General features: G+C 45.5%; 1 protein-coding gene across 1 annotated transcript in view; it reads left to right on the forward strand.

Annotated features, from left to right (window-relative positions):
* The first annotated feature begins 11,593 nt into the window (after positions 1–11,593).
* CBLN4 (cerebellin 4 precursor) overlaps positions 11,594–20,537 on the forward strand; it is a 237,553-nt gene continuing 228,609 nt past the window's right edge. The window contains exons 1-2 of the mRNA XM_069651125.1: positions 11,594–12,200; positions 16,153–16,269. Coding sequence (XP_069507226.1) covers positions 11,913–12,200; positions 16,153–16,269 — 405 coding nt within the window. The 5' untranslated portion in view covers positions 11,594–11,912. The remainder of the gene's footprint in view (positions 12,201–16,152; positions 16,270–20,537) is intronic.

Genomic DNA, 20,537 nt, shown 5'->3' on the forward strand with positions numbered 1-20,537 from the left:
TTTAGTCTTCTCGCCTCAAGCTTCTTTCTTGATTTCTCTTGCAATAGTTGACAATGGTGAACTATTGTCAATTGGATCTCCATCCTTGGCTTTACTTCCATTCCCAAAAATGTATTCATTGTCCTCTGGTCTGGCTCTGGTAACCAATGACACAGGATATGGTAAATAATAGTTATAATTTTGTCACTCATGTCTGATTTGCCAGATATTGCACTCTAAGGGACTTTGTTATGGTTGCCCGGCAGTTGTTAAATGGGGCACCATCATGAGCTGTGTTGTGCGCATTCACCACAGGGTACCCCACCCTCTCCCAAATGTTGTCAGCTCACTCCCAATGGTGGCTGCTAATAAAATGTTAATGCCACCCACATCTAGTGTCTTCCTGATGTCATTAGTTCTAGCTCATAGATCAATTTTTCCACCCCATATGTCTATGTTGGTAATTTACATCTCAAATTGTTGTTGTCCATTTGTAGCACAGTATATATTGTGGTTGTCCTCCCCCTTTTCTAACAATGGCAATTGTGTTAATTCTGTTTTGTAGACCTGTTTAGTAATGCTCTTAATTCTTGTGAATGCATCTGTCATGGTCATCTTTTTCCATCCTGGTAATGTTCTTAATCTGTTTGCATAAGGTGTTATCCATTCTAGTCCCTGCAATCACTTTCTTGACCGCTTGCCATATGTTACAGGTTCTGGCCCTTTCCCTTCTGGTTCTTCCAAATCTGACCACACTACCTCCTTCTCCAACCGCACTTTTATTGTCCCTTCCTCTCCATTGTTATCCGGTTCATCTCTTCCCTCGTCATACCCCATTGTGCCACAGTTGTCATCACCTTCTTCATTTTCTCTGCCCTCAAGATCTAATCGGGGCTACAGGTTTGTCCCGTACATTCCACTCAAGGCTTTCTCCAATTAACTTGGCTCCCCTTGCAGTGATCCTCCCACGCTCGTTTTTAGCTTATGCATAGCACCGCGTCCCTTCTACTTCCATATAGGTGTCTAATCTTCCTTTGTATCACTGCCCCCTCATCTTCATCTGGAAGAGTATTCTTTTTCATTATCTCTTCCATTTCTCTGAATCATTTCTCTACAATCCTTTCCCTTTCCTGGTCCTGCTCACTCCTCTCTTTCCCTTTTAGTATATGCTCCTCAGTGAGCTTTTGAACTTCCTTTCTCCTCCTCTCTCAGCTGTGCTCTATTTGTCTTTCTCATTCCTCTTGTATTTCCTTCACTCCCCTTGCTTCCACTTCTTTTTGTCTTTCCCTTTCACGTTGCTCCTTCTGCTTTCTCCCCTTTCCCTGTCTCTCTCTCTCTCTCTCTCTCTCTCTCTCTCTCTCTCTCTCTCTCTCTCTCTCTCTCTCTCTGTATCTCTTCTTCTCAAATTCTTCTAGTTCCGTTCTGACTTCCTCCTGCTGCTTCTTTTCCCTTTCATTGTTCATCCTATATGTCCTCTCCCTTTCTGGTACGTCCTATATTTTTCTCTCCAATTCTCTCACTTCGTCCTCTAACTGCTGCCTCTGTCGTTCTTCAGCTTCCTCTCTTTCATTGTAACCTCCTGTTCTTTGTCTTTAGAACTCTCAATGTTCCTTCCTTCCAATGTAAGTAACATCTTTTCTCCAACCCACTCGTTTGGAGTAATCACTTACTCTTCCCTGTCCTTGGGCCTAGTTTTCTGTCCTTGCATTCCCTCTTAAAGTTCTATTAGCTTTGCCTGTAGTTCGCCATGCTCGTAATACTCACCATTCCTGGGCAATATCTTTTGATTATTTTACCTATCTCTATTTATAGAATCTTCACTACTGTATGTGGGGTTATTATATGCGCTTTTAGCACTTTAAGTGAGTAAAATCCTTGTTTTTCGTCTGGCTGATCGATGCTGTGGGGAGGAGGAGTACCAGCCGAGGGCACTGTGTCCTCCCTTCATGCTGTTTGCGCAGCCATTCTTTCAGTGGCCCTTCCACCTCGTCCTCAAACATTTTCTATAGCTCAAGACTAGCTAATCTTTCTGCGTTGTTTTCCCCTTATATGCAGCAAGTAAATATTTTGTCATGTGTTGCAGCAATGATTTTGAAAAAGTGACCTCCTGGTGCCATGGTAAAAACATTTTATCTGCTGTGGCCCGACCCACTGGGCTTGATATTTTTGAATTTTGTCCTTGTAGCTCAGCAGGGATTTGCATAAATGCATACAGGAAATGTCTCCACCCATAATGGCAAATCACAATCTTGAATGCAGATACTTACCAACTTTAAAAAATACAACCTACAAATCTATTTACTTTCCACTCCTCCTTCTCAATATCTTATAATCAATATTTTCTCCAATATCTAGCACTTCCTATGCCTCTTTCCAATCCTCTCGGCTTATCCAACAACCGTTTGGGCATGCACCACAAATGCCACCCCTTAGGTCCAAACACAAGTCCAAACACATGTTCCACCTACTATACAATATAGACCAATATTAAGAAAGCCTTATTTTCACAACCCAAAACAACTTTTCACTCTCCCGCTTGCTTCTCAAAATCTCCTCATTACCTATCACTGGAGGATAACACTTCAGCCACCGCCTCAACCTCCTCGCAATCCTCGCATTCTATTACTGGCCAGCAATCTTTTATAGATATAATTGCACCTTCAAAATCCTACAATCAATACTCCCAACGCCGCATGGTGCCGTCTTCTTGTCAGACATGAGGGAACCTTCTCTTAATAACACCCAAATGGATGTTTGAAACATATACTTCCTAGCCCCTTGGCTAAGGATATCTTTTATCATTCAGTATTTCACTACCTTATTCCGAGGTTAAATACATCACCTGCCAAGACCTTATCCTAGGTAATCTTCTCATTAAACAATTTTATCACAACTCCCCAATATATACATACACCTCCCTCTCACCTTTGTTTGTCACAACGATGCACTTATACTTATATCTGTGTATCGGCCAAGGCCTCTGGTATTGCCCTTCCTTTAACCGTCCACTCACCTTCACCCTGCGGGGCACCTCTGTAGGGATCGGGGTAGGGCTTTCACCAAGGGGATCATAATGGCTGTTTTAAGGTTCACACATGATTCTCTGGTCTTCACGGGTTGCTCCGCAGTCCTCAGAATCATGATGGTAAATAGTTGAAGTTCCGGGGAACGTGATCACCTATCCAGCACTGCTATAATATGTAATGGTTGGGTGGAAAATCCCAGCGCTGAGCAGATCAGATAGGACGGGAAATCCTGGGCCCAAGAATCGGGATAGTCAAGGGGAATGACAAAGGCCAGTTTTATTAACAATCACTTTAAAACAGGGACAGCAACAACCACATTTTATCTCTGCTCTCTCAAAGAATTTAATGCACAACATTAGCTTATGATAGAAAAAATACATCATACATGAAGGTTGGATTGGTGCAGGAAATTGTCTACATTTAGAATGCATACCAGTCCTGGTTTTAATTTGACATAGAATTCTGGTGGTGCCCCCTTGGACCATCTCTAAAGGTGATAAGGTAGGAGAATACATCATAGTAGTAATGAATCAACTCTTGCAACAGTTGTAAGGCAGCACTTGTCGGAGAGCAATAATTGGTTGGTACTGGCTTCACCAACCCTGAACATTTTGACAGGTCATCAGAACATGAGTAAAGACTATTAGGCGGAGGATATGCACCGGAGAACCTCCTATTTTAATTTCTTAAGGTGCCATCCCCGATTTCCTAGGCCACAGGTCAGGGCATTTGCCTTTGATCCTATCTGTAACCAGTGACTTTGGGCTGGTAATTTTTAGGGATTCAAGCACATGCATCTCCATGGTTGGTGCTAATGAATAGACAATGTGTTATTGATGAGTCACGTGTTTGAAGACCACATTTTGAATTAACCTGCTAATATTTTAACCATGCATTTAGCTCTTATTAATATGGGTGCTATTGCTTTCTCTGACCTCTGGAGATTTGGTTGAGTTACTCTTCATGTGTTTTTAAGCTTTTAATTAACTGGCCCCTGGCATTTTAAGGTTGTTTGTTCTTTCACCTGATCTAAAAGAAATATGTTGTGTGCTTAGTAACTGTTATCTTGTATTCTACGTTATAGCAAGCTGGGCCTCCCTTTCCTGTATTAGTCTTGGACAAGCTCTTGTTTGGTCCATGAAAATCTGCGTTGTAACTGATTCAACATTCTGAATTTCTCTGCAGTGCCAGAGACACCCTTTAATCCCCTGTTCACTGTAATGTGTCTGTGTCATCCATTTTCTACATTTTCTCCAAAATGACCACTTGTTAATTTTACATTTCTGCATTCGGCAAGCATTATGTGCATTCTTATGCATCTTGCTTGTCGGCGTACGTATTAAGTATGTGTGTTCTAGCATCTATTGAATGCAGGTAATATTCTTCATGTCTGTCTAACTTCATTGTGTGTGTGTTTCTGCTTTGTGTCTAATGCATCTACGTGTGTCCGTTTTGGAGATAGTGTCAATTTGCTCTTGTCATATTTGGTTACAATATGGTCATTTCTCCTAGAGCTTGCAGATTTATCTCTTCTTCATTCGTTCCAGGGTAAGGTTGATAGGTCTGTTTCAGCGAATACCGTCTCCATTTCTTGTGATACGACAATGGAGAGGAGACAGGTTACATAAAGTTTGCCCATCTTCCATCCCTACAATATTGAGGTGAAGAGGGTCTGGTGTTATGGATGGTGCATTCATCTTCCTCTCAAGAACTATGTTATCTGAATATTCATCTAATGGTCCTCCACCTTGGCCTATTTCTCAGGGATGGAATAAGTTAGATGAAGAAACATTGCTTCAGGGGATGTAATGAGTGTGTGTGGTGCAAACAGAGTACCATATGGATAATACAAACTGCTGATTGTGACATATGTAACCTTTTGTGGGTGTAGATTAAACAGTTCATTTTTGGAGTTTACAAATACAGGTATGAAGGATAGGTGCAAGGAAGTGGCACAATGTGGGAAGAAAAGGTTAAAGATATGGTGACATTTGATTAAATACAAGGTCAGGGTTAATCAGGGACAAGAGGTGTGCACAGAAATGGGTCCACAAATAACCTATGAAACAAAGGATGCATTGTGTTAGAAAACATTGTTTGAATAGTCCTTCTGTTATATTTACTGGTTGTATATATATCTGTGCCCAACACTAATTACTACTTAATGTACGTTAACTGTTTTGCACTTGTGTACGTTCCTTTATTTGTGTATCATGTTTCTGATTAAATGAATAGAAAGACATTAAGAAAGGCATAGCAGGTAAATAGATGGTGCTGAGGTATAGCAGTATTTGTGCAAACATGAGGGAGGTCCAATGAGGGAGCTCCTCTCCGGAGAACAACAACTATCTAATAAGCTGTTCTGCAGGAAGCTTCCAATTCTTGAGTTCTAAACCACATTTTAGCTCAGAATACCGTTCTGAAATGACAAATAACCATTTGCATATCTGTCTGGTTCCCCCCACAAGGGCAGTGCAGGTGTGAATGTTTAGGCAGTTCCCTATTGAACAAGAACGCCATCAGCAAACCCAGGCACATTGTTATGGCTTGCTGGGAAAAAATAAGTTAAACAGTGCTAGACCTCTCTAAGCACTGTGAGAAATGAGTTCATGGCTGGACTATCCTTAGACACCTATGGCCAAACAACACCTGTTTAACAATTTTTTAAAAAAATGTAGGAGCTCCTCAACTGTTAAATAACATGGCCAAATAATGTGTTATTTGGTGAGAATTCCAACTCTGGAGTGTCCACAACCATATTTTAGCTCACTGTATCTTTCACAGAGAGGAAATATTAATTTGTCCAAGACACAAGTGTCACCCACCACCACACTGTTAGGCAATTCCCCTTTTGACCTTATGAGTGAGATGAAGCTGTTCCTCTCTAAGCACACGTGTCAGAATTGCGTAGCATTTCAGTCTTGAACTGTTTAGGACAGATATGCAAGTTGATAGTTCTCATGTGTGAATAGTACAGGAAGTTAAAGCATGGTTAGAGAACCTTCTGAGTGGGAACCATCCCCATAGCACACATTATTTTGCCATATTGTTCTCAGTTTGGGGGCGCCCACATGTGTGCATAGCAGTGTGTGACAATGATTAGCTCAATCAGTAAATGTATTCAAGGTGATTCACAAAGACGTTTCTCATAGTACCCTGACTTCCTCTTGACTTATCCTTGTGGAATATATGTATGGGGTGACACATAATGTGGGGGGTTTTGTTCCCCCTAATCAAGAGCACCACATTATTTGATAATGTAATCAGATTCTTGGCCAACTCAGCCTTTGATGCACATAACACCACTGTAATCCATAGCCCCTTCTGCAATATGTTAATCAAGAACCATGGCAGTGGGCAGATATGATATATTTTTAATCTTTTTAATGAAAGACAAATTCTTATTTACAAAATGATCATCAAGATGTGCACCTTTCACTCCATGCCACAAAGCTTTTGCTTCCTAACAATGCTTCTCGCTACAAATAAGATAAAACCACAAATGTATTTTTGTGTTTTTAGAACAACAAATCACATAGAATGTAAGACACAATACCATGCATAGTTTTTCATTTCTGGTCTCTGCACCTCGCCTCCCCCACCCTCCCCGCTCACCTACTGCCTTTAAATATCCTGTAGGGGAGATAAATAGCACAATATTTCAGTCTGAATGTACCATTTAAGAGTGTACATGTAAAGTGAATGTTGTATTCCAATATGTACCCTGTGCCCCGCCCCCAGGAAACATGTAAGAACGACCACAGGTCTAAGTGAATACTCAGACAAATTAGTCACAATAAAGAATATCCCTCAGTTGAAGACAATTAATGCAGCACCCCAAAACATGAAAGGACAAACGTGTTATACAGTGTGCTTTGTATGTGGCCTAATTTAAATAACATGCAGCTCCATTATGTTGGACAAAAGAATTGACCTGCATAGCGCCATTTATCTTGGATATCCCTGCACACTTTCCATTTCTAACAATATGCTAACACCATAAACAGTTAATGAAATGCTCTTCTCGGCAGATAATGAAAACCTTTCCTTTGCCACTATACAGTGCGGAGGTGCCCATTCACTTTGGAGTTCCTTGCTCACTCTTTACAGAGATGGGTGCTTTTAAAACAGCTGCCTTCCCTTTGCTTACAATGAATGCCTTTTTTCTGCAGAGCACAGGCCCAGGGATTTGGTTTACTATTAGGATCCCTTCTGCTTTTATTCACAGTCTGGGGAGCGTTGAATAATTTAGAATTCAATTGATGAATTCCCCCCTCCACTTTATGGAATAATTTTGGGGTTTGACGAAAAGGATGTAGGTGATTCCAAATTACTTTAAAAACAATATCATTATTCACATTTTGAGAGATGTCAGAGATTTGAAATTTCCCCAAGATCACCCCAGTGTCCTCTGTGAATGAATTACATTATTAATAATAAACGCTATAAACGCTAAGGGCCCAATTCATGGAACATTTGCCCGGTTCAAAGTGAATTTGCACTGCTGAAAAGTTACTTTGCACTGCCGACACAAACCCTGATTCATGGAACGGTGCAAAGCATATTTTTGCCATGCAAAGTCCGGGCAAAGTCATTTTGTACTGCAAACATGACTATGCGCTGACTTTGCCCGGACTTTATACTGCAAAAATACACTTTGCCCAGTTCCATAAATCAGGGTTTGGGTCGGGAAAGAGCAAAGTCACTTTTCAGCAGTGCAAATTCACTTCGAACAGGAGAATATTCCATTATTCGGGCCCTAAGAGTCTACTTCTTGATGCACACCCTATTAATGTGTATATAGTGCAAGGCATTAATTCAAGTAGATCCCCACTATGGGCCTCATTACGACCCAGGCGGTAAGGGGTTAACGGCAGCGTTAACAGCGCCGACCCTTACCGCCTGAGTACGAGGTCCCTTAGCGCCATGGCGCTTTTAACACCTGCTTTTAGCAGGTGTTAAAATCAATGGCGCTAAGGGACCATGGAGTTAATTACGCCACCGTAATTTACGGTGGCGTAATTAACGCCTTCCCCACTCCCATTATGCCCTATGGGGCAAAAATGGGAATGGGGAAGGGTAAATGGGGATTGGGGACTTACCGCCCCGCCAAGGTCGGAATGGGGCGGTAAGTCCGCCAACCACCATGGCGTAAACGTAGTTTACGCCATGGTGGTAAAGTCACGGCCCAGGCGGTAACTTACCGCCTGGGTCGTAATGAGGCCCTATGTGTTTGTTCTGTTGGAATGATGTACTTACTATAAGTAATATCTCTGGATCCTGCACAGGTACAGTCATCAGGGAATCATCCTGGGTCATATGTTTGGATGAAATGGGGCCTGGTTTGACTGCCTTACTGTCTGGCCTCTGTTATGGATGCCACTCCAGCATCAACCTTTCTGTCTCCCTCTCCTGCTCTTCTTCTTCCTCCTGTTTTCTTCTTCTAGATTTCTCTTGACTTTCCCTGGAGTACTGTGTGTCCACTTTTAAAACCTACTACCCTCACCTCAGAATATCTAAATTATGATGTCCAAAGTCATTAGCTAATTATTCACATTAGATATCTATTGCTCTTCCCCCTCAACATCTTCCTAATTATTGGTCATCGGATCGCCAGGCTTCAATTCTGGGAGTTCTTACTCCACACGTCTGAATTTGTATTTCTGACCCAACTCAAATACGAAGTTAGAAAAAATGTATCTGATCGAATGACAGATGTTTGTGATTTCTAAAGATAGGATTAAAGTTAGGACCATGATATTTCACAGACAACTATTCGATTCAATATGTTACCTGCTAACTGTCTCTTCTATCTGTAACTTATTCTGGGAAGTTGCAATCATCTCCTGTCTTAAAACTTTGTTTTCCAGATTTTAATTTGGAGGGAGTCCTATCAGCAGATAGTCGGCCTCATTCTAATTCGGCTCTTCTGGTAAAAAAGAGTGCTGGTATTCGTAGATACCGGCACTTTATCAGACTGGCCAACCACGGGAGGTAAGCCAGGTGCCCTACCGACAAAAAAAACGTTGTTATCGGCCCCAGCATTGCTGGGGCTGGTAACAATGGCAAATCCCCTCATGGAGTCCTACGGGACTCCATTAATGGGGATTTACATTTTCACTCCAGCACTTGGAATCCGGCAGCAATGCCATCAGACCAAGTGCCGGAAATGGTATCTATATTTGCCGGTATCCTGGCGAGTCTACCACCAGGATGCCGGCAAAGTTAGAATGAGGCTGAGCGTTCTTTGTGTTCTTTTCGAAAGATATGAACCATCTATGTATCTGACATAGTACCCATGTTTATGGGCAAAATATTATTTCCAGTAGCTGCCTATTGTAGCCTCTAATTACATGCATACCTGTAACTCAATTAGTAAACTATTTCTGATCCCCAACCCTGTAGCCAGGTCTGGCAGAACTGGTTGTCTCTCTTCTGTTGAGATAGCCTGTCTTCGCCATTTCCTCCTGGGCTAATAACTGACCATCTGGCCAGAGAGAGCACCACTCTGACCCTTTGAAACATGTTGCCTTCTGTTGCATGTCAAACTGGCATCAGGCCTGCACCCCACCACAAAAGTGAACTATATTTTGGGGATTGTATAAAGGTCAGCATTTTTGTACTGTGCTTTTGTTTATTCAGTGGCCTCCTTGTAGCTCTGCTAAACTACAAAGGGATTGACAAAATGGGTCTGACAATTGTAATGGGAAGGTGAAGAGTGCCTGTTCCTTTGGTATAATTTAGATGGGTGGGAGGTTTCTCTGGTGTATGCGCAACTTTAAGTCGGTTCTTACGAACAGAACAATTGTGAATTTAAAATGCTGCACTTGTTTACATTAGGCCTGCTTTACATCTCACATTAAATAACACACATTTTACTCAATTTTCACCCTTGCTGCGTATTCCACTTCGTTTTAAACATGCTAACAGTGTCAAATCCTTCATTAGAGTGTTCCTTTGAATTACTTTGGCAATGGAGTTTCCTTTTTGATATGTTCCTTGTTCAATCAAATGCACCGAGTTCGCCATAGCAGTTCATTATTTTGGCAAAGCTGCCCTTCAGTACATCAGTTGCATGTTGTTTGAAAGAGGCCTGTACCTGTGGCCCTGTCACATGAACACGGACACAGTGTTTCCATGTTTAATTGTTGTAGTTCAATCTCCTACTACTAGAAAGATACATTTAAATCAGTAGCATGAGTTACTACAAGTGACTTCTTTGTGAATGGAAGTGACTTGAACTTACTACTCACTCTCTCTTCATTTCCATGCGTAAATCAGGGGTAATTCAGAGCTACTATAGGACTATAAAATAAACAAAACATGTATGTTTGTCCACAACCAAGATAACCATATTGCTCTTTTCTTATTACTCTTTTTGTAGCCTTTTATTTCTATCTGCAAGATATTTTGTCTGATCAGCAACATTACCAAAAAGGTCCACTTGGCAGCACTATCCATAAAGCAGAAAAAAATGATATTTACAGCTGCCATGTGTTCAATATGTGTGTGATGTGACTTAGGCGCGCAGTATGGTTGATGTATCAAATGCCATGCGTATACCTGCTTGTTATGCGAAGATGCACAGTAAAGTGCATAGCTCCATTACAGCGTATGTTTAATGAAACAGATGATGGCTCCACACTGCTAAAAATGTGCGGATGCATTGCTTAGTGCTGTGTTTTGCCTGCACTGCTCAGTTAGAGGGGCAGACATCTATGAAAGGGTGCCTACTGATGTATCAAAACGTTACACCTTTTCAACATGACCAACCTGGGCAAAAGTGGACAGAAGACCGGTGATTTGCATCAACATTCCTGTTCTCACCACGTCAAACAATGTTTCGTGTTAGTGCTTCTTCATGGAAGCACCGTGCATTCCCAATATTCGAATTCTGTCATGGTCGAACCAGCCTTTCATCCTACCAGATAGATAAAGACACTGCGGCTATATATGCGAGGTATATCTGCAATAAAAATGGACACATGCATGCATGGTGATAGACAATTACACTGGGTGATAGAATAATCTATTGATTACATTGTCCAGAAGCGGCAACAACGTATGAGAAGGCGCATTCATAACACACGTTATAATGAGTACAACACTCCTTTACGCAACTTCAAAGAGTTGCAGTTTACAGATAACCCACAGCAAAAGCAGGGTCATTGTGATAACAGACAGTCATTCGGTGCGCTTGCCATAGTTTACTTTATCTGTCAGTAACGTGATAACATGCAAAAGCAGCGGCGTGCTTTATACATTTAAATGGTGCACTTGTGCGTGTGCAATGAACAGCGCATTTCGTATGCGCGCACCTCAACATCGCATCTCAAATTAATTGAGTGCAACGAGTGTGGCGTAGAGTTGGCCGAACTTCTGGCTTTCAAGATGCTCCCGTCCGTGCCTCTGAGAATCTATTCTGGGGCTCGCGCCGGCTGCATCAGCTGATATAGGGAACCGATGGCTGCCTTGGCTCATTATGACACAATGCTTTGGGGAGCTGTGGTGAGAAACCACCCTGGCGATGAAGTCAGACACGGGATCGCAGCGCGTGGCAGAAGTGAGCAGCAGCCCTGCCTGTGATCATTACTGCACTGCACGCAGCAGACTCCAGCGCACTGCGAGGAGGATGGTCTGACAGAGGGGAAGCATGGCAGCGTCAATGGTGCTTCTTCAGAGACTCGCCCATCAATAATTCACCCGAGGGCTTCCGGATGCAGTGGGGAAGAACGAGGCTAGGACGCCTTGACTTTTTGGGAGATTGAGAGAGATCAGAAACGAGGAAAAGGTAAAGGGGAAATTCTGCATCCTGCAGAGGAGATAGCTGAGAGTGTGAGACCGCAGCTGCCGCGCGGAGTGCAGCCCAGTGGTTCCCGCGCACTGAAGCCTCAGCCGCCCATCACCATGAGCGCCTCGCGGGTGCTGTCCATGGTCCCGACGGTGCTGCTGGCTCTCACTTTCCCCGCTCTCCAGGCCTGGGCGCAGAACGACACCGAGCCCATCGTCCTGGAGGGCAAGTGCCTGGTGGTGTGCGATTCCAACCCCGCCGCGGACTCCAAGGGGTCCTCCTCCTCCCCTCTGGGGATCTCCGTGCGAGCTGCCAACTCCAAGGTGGCCTTCTCAGCGATTCGGAGCACGAACCACGAGCCGTCGGAGATGAGCAACAAAACTCGGATCATCTACTTCGACCAGGTGAGTGCAAGGTATAGAACAGAGAGGGGGTTGGAAAACAGCAGCGCTACGATTAAACGTCAAAGTCGTCTGGCAGTGACACCTTAGGGAAATACCGTGCTTTTCTGTGCCGGACATGGCTGCTGTTTTGCTTCTTTTTACCTCATTTTACCAATTCCTCAGGGAGTCTTCTCAGAATGGTCTGGATGGCACAATGGCACAAGGGACTGGTGCAGGACGGTCACTGTTGCGTGCACGCTCGTTTTTTTTGTATGTATGCATGTTTGCTTTTTAATACACAGCCACATACAAGTAGACAAGTCTCGCTGTCCCTAAAACGTGTCTGATTGACAATAATTCATTTACATTTTATGTTGAAGAAAATGTTAACATATGCAACTTGTGTCACTTCTAAAGTACTTGCAGTGTTGTTTATCTATTTATTTATTGTATTTTCCGAATCTGCGGAGAGCTGCACTTTTGCATGTTGGGAACCTCGTTCACCCACTGCGTGTGCCCCATGTTGAATGCGAATATCATGGCTGCCCATGTTGAATGCGAATATCATGGCTGTTGATTTTAACATCTACCTGTCAATAGCCACACATGCAGTCACGCATCCCGGAAAACAAATCGGTTCGCGCTTGTGTTGTGGCGGGTTAGGGTCACTTGCTAAGCCACCAATGACCGAAGTGCCAGCCATGATTCTAAGATCGGCCTTTTTCTTACAGAGTGCTACATGTTTTTGACCCCAGTAGGCCAGTTTAATAATGTACTACACTAGTTTTCACCAATTCTACTAAGCAGATGTGTTCTTATTCATTATTTGCAACACGCTTTACCAAAAAATAAATTTTAAAAACTCCCTTTATGATACTACTCAGACAGTCTTCTCTGGAGAGTAATGCGTTCCAGTGTTTCATCGTGGGCCACTTTTCCATTGATGCCTGGACGGAGCGTATGCCCCAGTCCGACCCTGTAAGCTGTTAGGAGCACTGGATGAAATGCACTGAGTGCCCAGACGGGAAGGGCGCACCTCGCCGAAGCGTCCCTTCTCTCACTCTCATGCGTCCAGCCCTGCAAGCCATAATGTCACTTCTTTATCGGGGTCGCTTCACGGCTGCTTGAGAACTCATCCGAACTGTGCAACGCGGCAGCAAGCTGGCAAGTGGAGGGAGGGTGGCTGCCTGTAAGGAAAGGCGCGCCAGTGCCCCCCCCCCGAACCCCCCCCGCCGAAAAATAAGTTGAACGGACGATTCTATTCGAAGCTTGCGAGGACCGGGGCGATGAATTAACAGGCAGGTGCAAGGCACACAGCGCCAGCTCACCTTATCATGTCTCCCGTTTAAAGAATGCAAAATAATTCATGGGGAATTCATTGAGTGCAGAGTCGCAGCAGCAAGGACATAAGTTGAATGGTTTGCCTTCATGTAGCCTAGACGGTGTATTAATTACACACTGGTGGGTTGTGGATATGCTTCCATAACGGACCAGAAGCAGTCCGCCATCGGCACTTATATAGAGAGTATACGAATAGGAAAGACAGCTCAGTCGAATTCCTTCCCCTGCTGCAATCAGGAGGTGACATTTCCCGTAGCCCGTCAGGGGCAACTAAGCATTGTATCCTTCTGACACTGATAAAAAAGGGCGTTCGTTACTTAGGGAGCAGCAGGCTCTATGGCTCTAGTGCCTAGATACGATTGGTTAAGGCGTGCGCTAGGTGTGAATATTCTCTATTGAACAGCAGGCATTCCACTCGACCCCCGTTAGGCACTGATCTTTGCTGCCACGCTGCGTGATGAGTAACCAGTGAATACAGGAACAGGTCTGGAAGAAGTGAGCTGCATAGACGGGAGATCGGGTCTTAGATGGGAGAGTGACGAGCACCTTATCCATCCCCGCATCCTCTGAGTAACGGGTTGGTGGCACAGAGCCACTGCAGACAGCTAAGGATGCCCGCTGCGCTGAGGGGTGACATAGGCGAATAGTTGCTGATCACAAGACAGCCATTCGTAGAGGCGAGTGCCCGGCAACAGGGCGTTTCTTTACTGAGCCGGCTGGGAAGGCGTGTGAACATCCGATGACATGCAACACGCACCCAAGCAACTTCGCTAATGAACGCAGGCAGACCAGAAGCCGGCAGTTCTCGGGATGGAGGGTCTCCACTCTGGCGGGTTGGGGGGGGGGGCGCAGGTGTGTGGGGGGCGGGGGCAGGGTTCCTACACAGATGCGTGCAAACTGCAAACGTGCAGAGAAGCGCAAGCATAGAGCACGCAGCCAACGTTCCTTCTGCCGTGTAATCGGCGCCCTCCAAGCAAGGCGATGAGATATTTAGGCTCCCGCGAGCGGGGAAGATGTTTCAAGCCCTGATTTGGGAAGCCGAAGTTCCACCCTGGCACCAGCACACACGCTTTACACGTCCCCCCCCTCTCTCTCTCTCTCTATTGTAATGTCGCACAGCCACCCTCTCCTGCACTCAACAGACTGGCAGTCGCCACTCTCCAAGAGTCTGCTTAATTGGGTGGTCGGCGCGCTGCCTGGCACTCGGTGCCTGATGAGCCTCCCGGGTGAATTACAGTTGAGGGGGGAAGCCACACTATGAAGGAATAGAACCGCGCTCATGACAGATCCTCCAATTACCCGGGCAGTGGCTGAGAGGGTGGGGCGGGGGGTATTTTTCTTTGTGCTGAACACTCACCTTTCTTCCGTCAATGAACACTTTGCAATAATCTGAGGAGGTGAGAGAGGTCAAAGCCGTCCGGACCCGTTACCCTTTGGTGCCGTAACGAAAATGACCTGAGATAATGAACGAGCTGAGGCGTATTGTTAGTGGTTGGCAATAAAAAGGCTGTGGGGTTTTATTGCAGACAGACATATCATAATGATTGGGCTCATGTATTTATCCAAACAACACAATAATAAACAACTGTCATCTTTTGGGCACCGGGCCAGTGGCATCTACCTGACCCTGCCGCCACTTCTTACCACGACTTTGTGGGCCCTGTTCGTTGCCCTGTGTTCTCTTCTTCAAACGTTAGGGTGGGTGATTTTTGGGGAAAGAAGAAGAGAGTCTTCTGCATACGCAGAAGACTGTTTGGTACTCAGTGTTGAGTACCAAGGAGAGCTGGCTTACCTCAGCCAGGCCTCCCTTCATATTCTCGCTCTCCTGCATGAGGGCATGTATTCCTGCCCAAGAGGCTTCCTGCCTCATGGCCGGCTGGCTCAGAGGGCCATTCACCTAGGTAAGTGGCCCTGGACCTCCCTTCCTGCTGACCTTTCCCCTGATGTTGGTCCTTTGTTCTGCCCCCTTCATCCTGTGGTGTCACAAGTGTTTGTGCAAGGGGGGTACTGGGTGTTGTGGCACCGGGCTGTCTCTCCATGTCTGGTGTGTGCAAGGGTTGCCCTGCAGCTCTTGCCTGCTGTCCTGTTCCCCTGCCCTGCCCCTCCCTCTGATTATTTCCCGTGCCCCCAGAGATCCCTTGGTGCCCAAGCTCGTGGCAACTGGACACGACCCCCCCCCTATTTTAATTCAACTCCACAGGTAAAACTCAACAATACAAGTTGAACTTTCCCTATCTAAGTTTGTTGTCTGTTAAATCTTCGCCCCCAAACATGTTTAAGCACATACACAAGGGCGTGCGTCTGCGTGCACATGCAAACATATACACACACGCACCGCACATATATAACATACACATATCCAACGAAGTACATATGTGTGTACATTGTCTGTTTCTGTAGTTCAGATTGAATGCGCTGTTGTTAAGCAACTAAAGCAAAACAAACTGACAAAGCACATTCGTTGCCTCATGTAAGAATGTTCCGCCAGCGCATGCATGGTGTACTGTGTTAATATACAAGCCTGCATGCACGGCTTGCCAACTCACGCCTGTAGTGTGCCACTCTGCGGCAGCAGAGGTTTCCGTAGGCTGCTCACAGCTCTCTGATTCTGCTTTCCTCTTGGCTTTCTTAGATCCTAGTAAATGTTGGGAACTATTTCACACTGGAATCCGTCTTTGTGGCGCCGAGGAAAGGGATCTACAGCTTCAATTTCCATGTGATTAAAGTGTACCAGAGCCAGACCATCCAGGTAGGTGTTTGCTCATTACACCTTGACTCTTCCTTGTACATGCCTCGGGGGTTAGTGTTGCCATAAGCGTTCTTCCTTGGCTGCCGGAAGGGACGGCTGAGTGCTCTGCGTGGCAGCAGCCAGCATGGGCTAGAGTCCGAGGAGCTGACACTGTGTGATCGCTTGACCACGATCAACTCAACAGAGAGAACAATGAATTGCGAGGCCCAGAGGGCCGCAGGTGATGTCATTACCAGCACCCCCGGGAGCGAGTTCCGGGGACACCCTTGGGCGCATGCCAGGGGCGCCATATATTAGGATAGCGATTACAGAGATTACAGCTCAGGGGGGCTGCAGGCTACAAACCAACAACTATTTACAGCAAAGTAAACAAACACAAGAATGCAATTCTCTGCTGTTCATATGAAGGCTGTACATGATGTGGACTCGTTTATAACACAGTACATAAAGCGGTATGCATATCATGCATGGCAATACATGATGCCGTGCCCCTTCACAAGCCATGCTACGGTTCATTGCTGTGCAGGAAGTAATGCTCCTTTAACGTGAATCAGAAGGTATTGCTAAAGGTGAAGCATCGCCTCAGCAAGGCGAGCCTACGCCCATTGACTAAATGAAACAGCGCCCTACTCCAAAAGCCTTGCTGTGTATGGCTTTCACAGGAAGCCAATGTGAACTCATTCCAAATGCTGTACTCTCAAACTGTGACGTCACCGCCGTATTTCATAATCGCATACTGTGATGTCACCGCGGGGGAATACAGCATTTTCCCCACCAGGTATTGTCTCTTTCCATTTTAGGTTGCTGTGGTGTGAGGGGAGAGGAAACGCGGTGATCAGATTTCAAGTGCAGTGGTTTGTCCTGTGCAAATATTGGAAACGTGTTTACTTTTTCTAGCGTTCGCAATCACGCTAAATCCACCCGAGAGCTGAGCCCCAATGCTGGAGTTAGTAGGACGCATCAGGGGGTAACGGGGGTTTACCAATTGAGTTAATTCCACACGTGGAAAATCATTCCTTTGGGGGCCTTGAAGTGGAGTAAAAATCTCCAGCAGTGCTATAGACATAGGGCGATTGCAGGCTTCAGTGCGCTACACGAACCCCTCCCACAATCGCAATCGAATGGCTCATTGCTACACGCGAAGCAGTGACTCCACAGCAGTTATCATATGGCACATGTGCATACATGAAGCAGTAGCCCTCCAATGCTGCTGCTATGCTTCAATGCGGTGCATAGAACTGTGCCCCTACGATTGTATGCTATCCATGGACCAGGACCCCTATATCAGCCATTATCTGCCTAATGAAGCAGTGTTACTATACTAATAATCACCGGGTTCAATGTCATACTGAGAAAGTGCACCTACAACTATAACCATATGCTTGATGGTATAACCAAAGCAGCACCTCCTCAACATCACGTGCTTCAATGCTACACACGATGTAGAACCCCTTGAAGATACTATGGATTGAGTGTTGTACTTGAACCCCCCTTCAATAATTAAATGGCTTGTTGCTGCACATGAAGCAGCGCCACTGCAGGAGTCATCGTACGGTTCCTTGCTGCACATGAAGTAGTGCCTCTACAGGGGTCATCATATGGTTCCTTACTGCACATGAAGCAGTGCCTCTGCAGGAGTCCTCGTGTGGTTCCTTTGTGTACATGCAGCAGCGCCTCTACAAGAGTCATCATACGGTTCCTTGCTGCACATGAAGTAGTGCCTCTACAGGAGTCCTCGTACGGTTCCTTGCAGTACATGCAGCAGCCCCTGTACCAGAGTCATCATACGGTTCCTTGCTGCACACGAAACACTGCTTCTATAGGAGTCATCATATGGTTCCTTGCTGCACATGAAGCAGTGCCTCTACAGGAGTCATCATATGGTTCCTTGCTGCACATGAAGCAGTGCCTCTACAGGAGTCATCATATGGTTCCTTGCTGCACATGAAGCAGCGCCACTGCAGGAGTCATCGTACGGTTCCTTGCTGTACACGAGTCATTGTACAGTTCCTTGCTGCACATGAAGCAGTGCCTCTACAGGAGTCATCATATGGTTCCTTGCTGCACATGAAGCAGTGGCTCTGCAGGAGTCCTCATACGGTTCCTTGCTATACATGAAGCAGCGCCTCTACAAGAGTCATCGTACGGTTCCTTGCTGCACATGAAGCACTGCTTCTACAGGAGTCATCATATGGTTCCTTGCTGCACATGAAGCAGTGCTTCTACAGGAGTCATCGTACGGTTCCTTGCTGCACATGAAGCAGCACCACTGCAAGAGTCATCGTACGGTTCCTTGCTGCACATGAAGCAGCGCCTCTACAGGAGTCCTCGTATGGTTCCTTGCTGCACATGAAGTAGTGTCTCTACAGGAGTCATCATTTGGTTCCTTGCTGCACATGAAGCAGTGCCTCTGCAGGAGTCCTCGTACGGTTCCTTGCTGTACATGAAGCAGCGCCTCTACAAGAGTCATCGTACAGTTCCTTGCTGCACATGAGTCATTGTACAGTTCCTTGCTGCACATGAAGCAGCACCACTGCAGGAGTCATCGTACGGTTCCTTGCTGCACATGAAGCACTGCTTCTAAAGACGTCATCATGCGGTTCCTTGCTGCACATGAAGCAGCGCCACTGCAGGAGTCCTCGTACAGTTTCTCGCTGTACATGAGTCATTGGCCCTCACTATAACTCTGGCCGGAGTTGTTTTTTTCTGGCATCCGCGAATGGGCAATAACCGGGTCATGCCGAGTTTGGCGGACCCGGTAATTGCCTATTCGCGGGTGCCGTTATGGCTGGCCTCCCGATCCCCATTCTGCCCCATAGTGCAGAATGGGGGTCAGGAGCATGGTTGCACCGGCACCGTTAATAACGGTGCTGGTGCAATCATGAGTTCTGCTCGTGGGTGCTGGTATGCACGCCTGGTAAGAGCAGAACTCGTAGTGTGGTGGTGAGGTAACAATGCGCCGTTGTTGCCTTTCTGCCACACTCATAATGAGGCCCATTGTATGGTTCTAATAGTGTGCATATGAAGCCTTGCAATAAGGATGTTTACACTGTTGTGTCTGTGTGTGTTGTCGAAATGATGGCTTTGTGAGGTGAAACAATGCTGTTTAGTATTCATTCTGGTAACTGTCACACAGGACATGCAAGCACATTGCCATGAGGAGCCTGCTCTATGTGTTGCCATGAATACCCACCATGGTGCTATTGAATATCCACCTAACAGAGTCTGCCGGTGAAATAAGCCGCAGATCACAGTGGCATTGCACGATTGCTGTAGTTGGAAATCTCGGACTCCCTCTTGAGTGCAGTCCTGTCGGAACTTGGAGGCAATAAATCCTAGGGTTTACACGATTTGGAGTCACTTTGAATTTGGGAATAATATTCAATGAGAAGCAATAAACGTGGTAACGAGGAGAATACGTAATCAGAGGGGATTTGTCAGTACCCATTTTTTTAAAAGCAGACTTTCAATATAACATGTGGGTTTTGCCCTGAAAAGGACCATGTTGGTCGAAACACGTGTTGGCAAAGTATAGCAAGCAACATTATGATCTATTCATCTATAACAACTAATGTTTTACTACTTGGAAAATATCTTTTCAGTTTGTCAATTAAAAAAGACAAAACATACAAATAATTGGCCTATTGTCTCTGAGGAAAACTTTGAGTACTAGCTTGAGATACTTTGCAAAAAGCGCATTAGATGATGGCACATCTTGTTTGAATTTGTTAATTATTTAGGCAGGAGCTCAGCCTAATTGGTGCCGAAATCTGCAGCTGATTTGCTTTATATATTGTACTAGAATGTTCTAAAACGAACCTAAGTGCCCACAAGTACTTGGTTTACCCTCTCCAATTGTGTTAATTCCATCTAGAGACCTTAGTTTCAAGGATGCCTCCCCATTAGCTTCTATTTCCAGTCTGGGGGGGGGGTCACTCTCACAGAAATATCCATCAGGCACCCACATTCCAGTTCACATGGGCTCGTTGTAAGGCTGATGATGCTCCTGCCTGGTCTGTCTCTTTTCTGGGATTCCGCTCTGTCTCTGCACACGGCATATATGGCGTGGCACATCACTGCATGCCTGCAAGCCAGGGTGTGGAAACACAGGATCGTCAATGTGCAAAGGCAGTGGATCCAGTGTGGTCGCTGCTGTGATTACACATGTAGTGCAGTGGAGCTCGGCAGTGGGGACCACAGCTGCAAACATGTTGACAGCCCTTTCACCATGGCTTCCTATGGACACTGCCAGGTTTCTGTTGGCACCA

The sequence above is a fragment of the Ambystoma mexicanum genome, chromosome 3p (genome assembly GCF_040938575.1).
Source record: "Ambystoma mexicanum isolate Mex_15411 chromosome 3p, UKY_AmexF1_1, whole genome shotgun sequence".
Lineage (NCBI taxonomy): Eukaryota > Metazoa > Chordata > Amphibia > Caudata > Ambystomatidae > Ambystoma > Ambystoma mexicanum.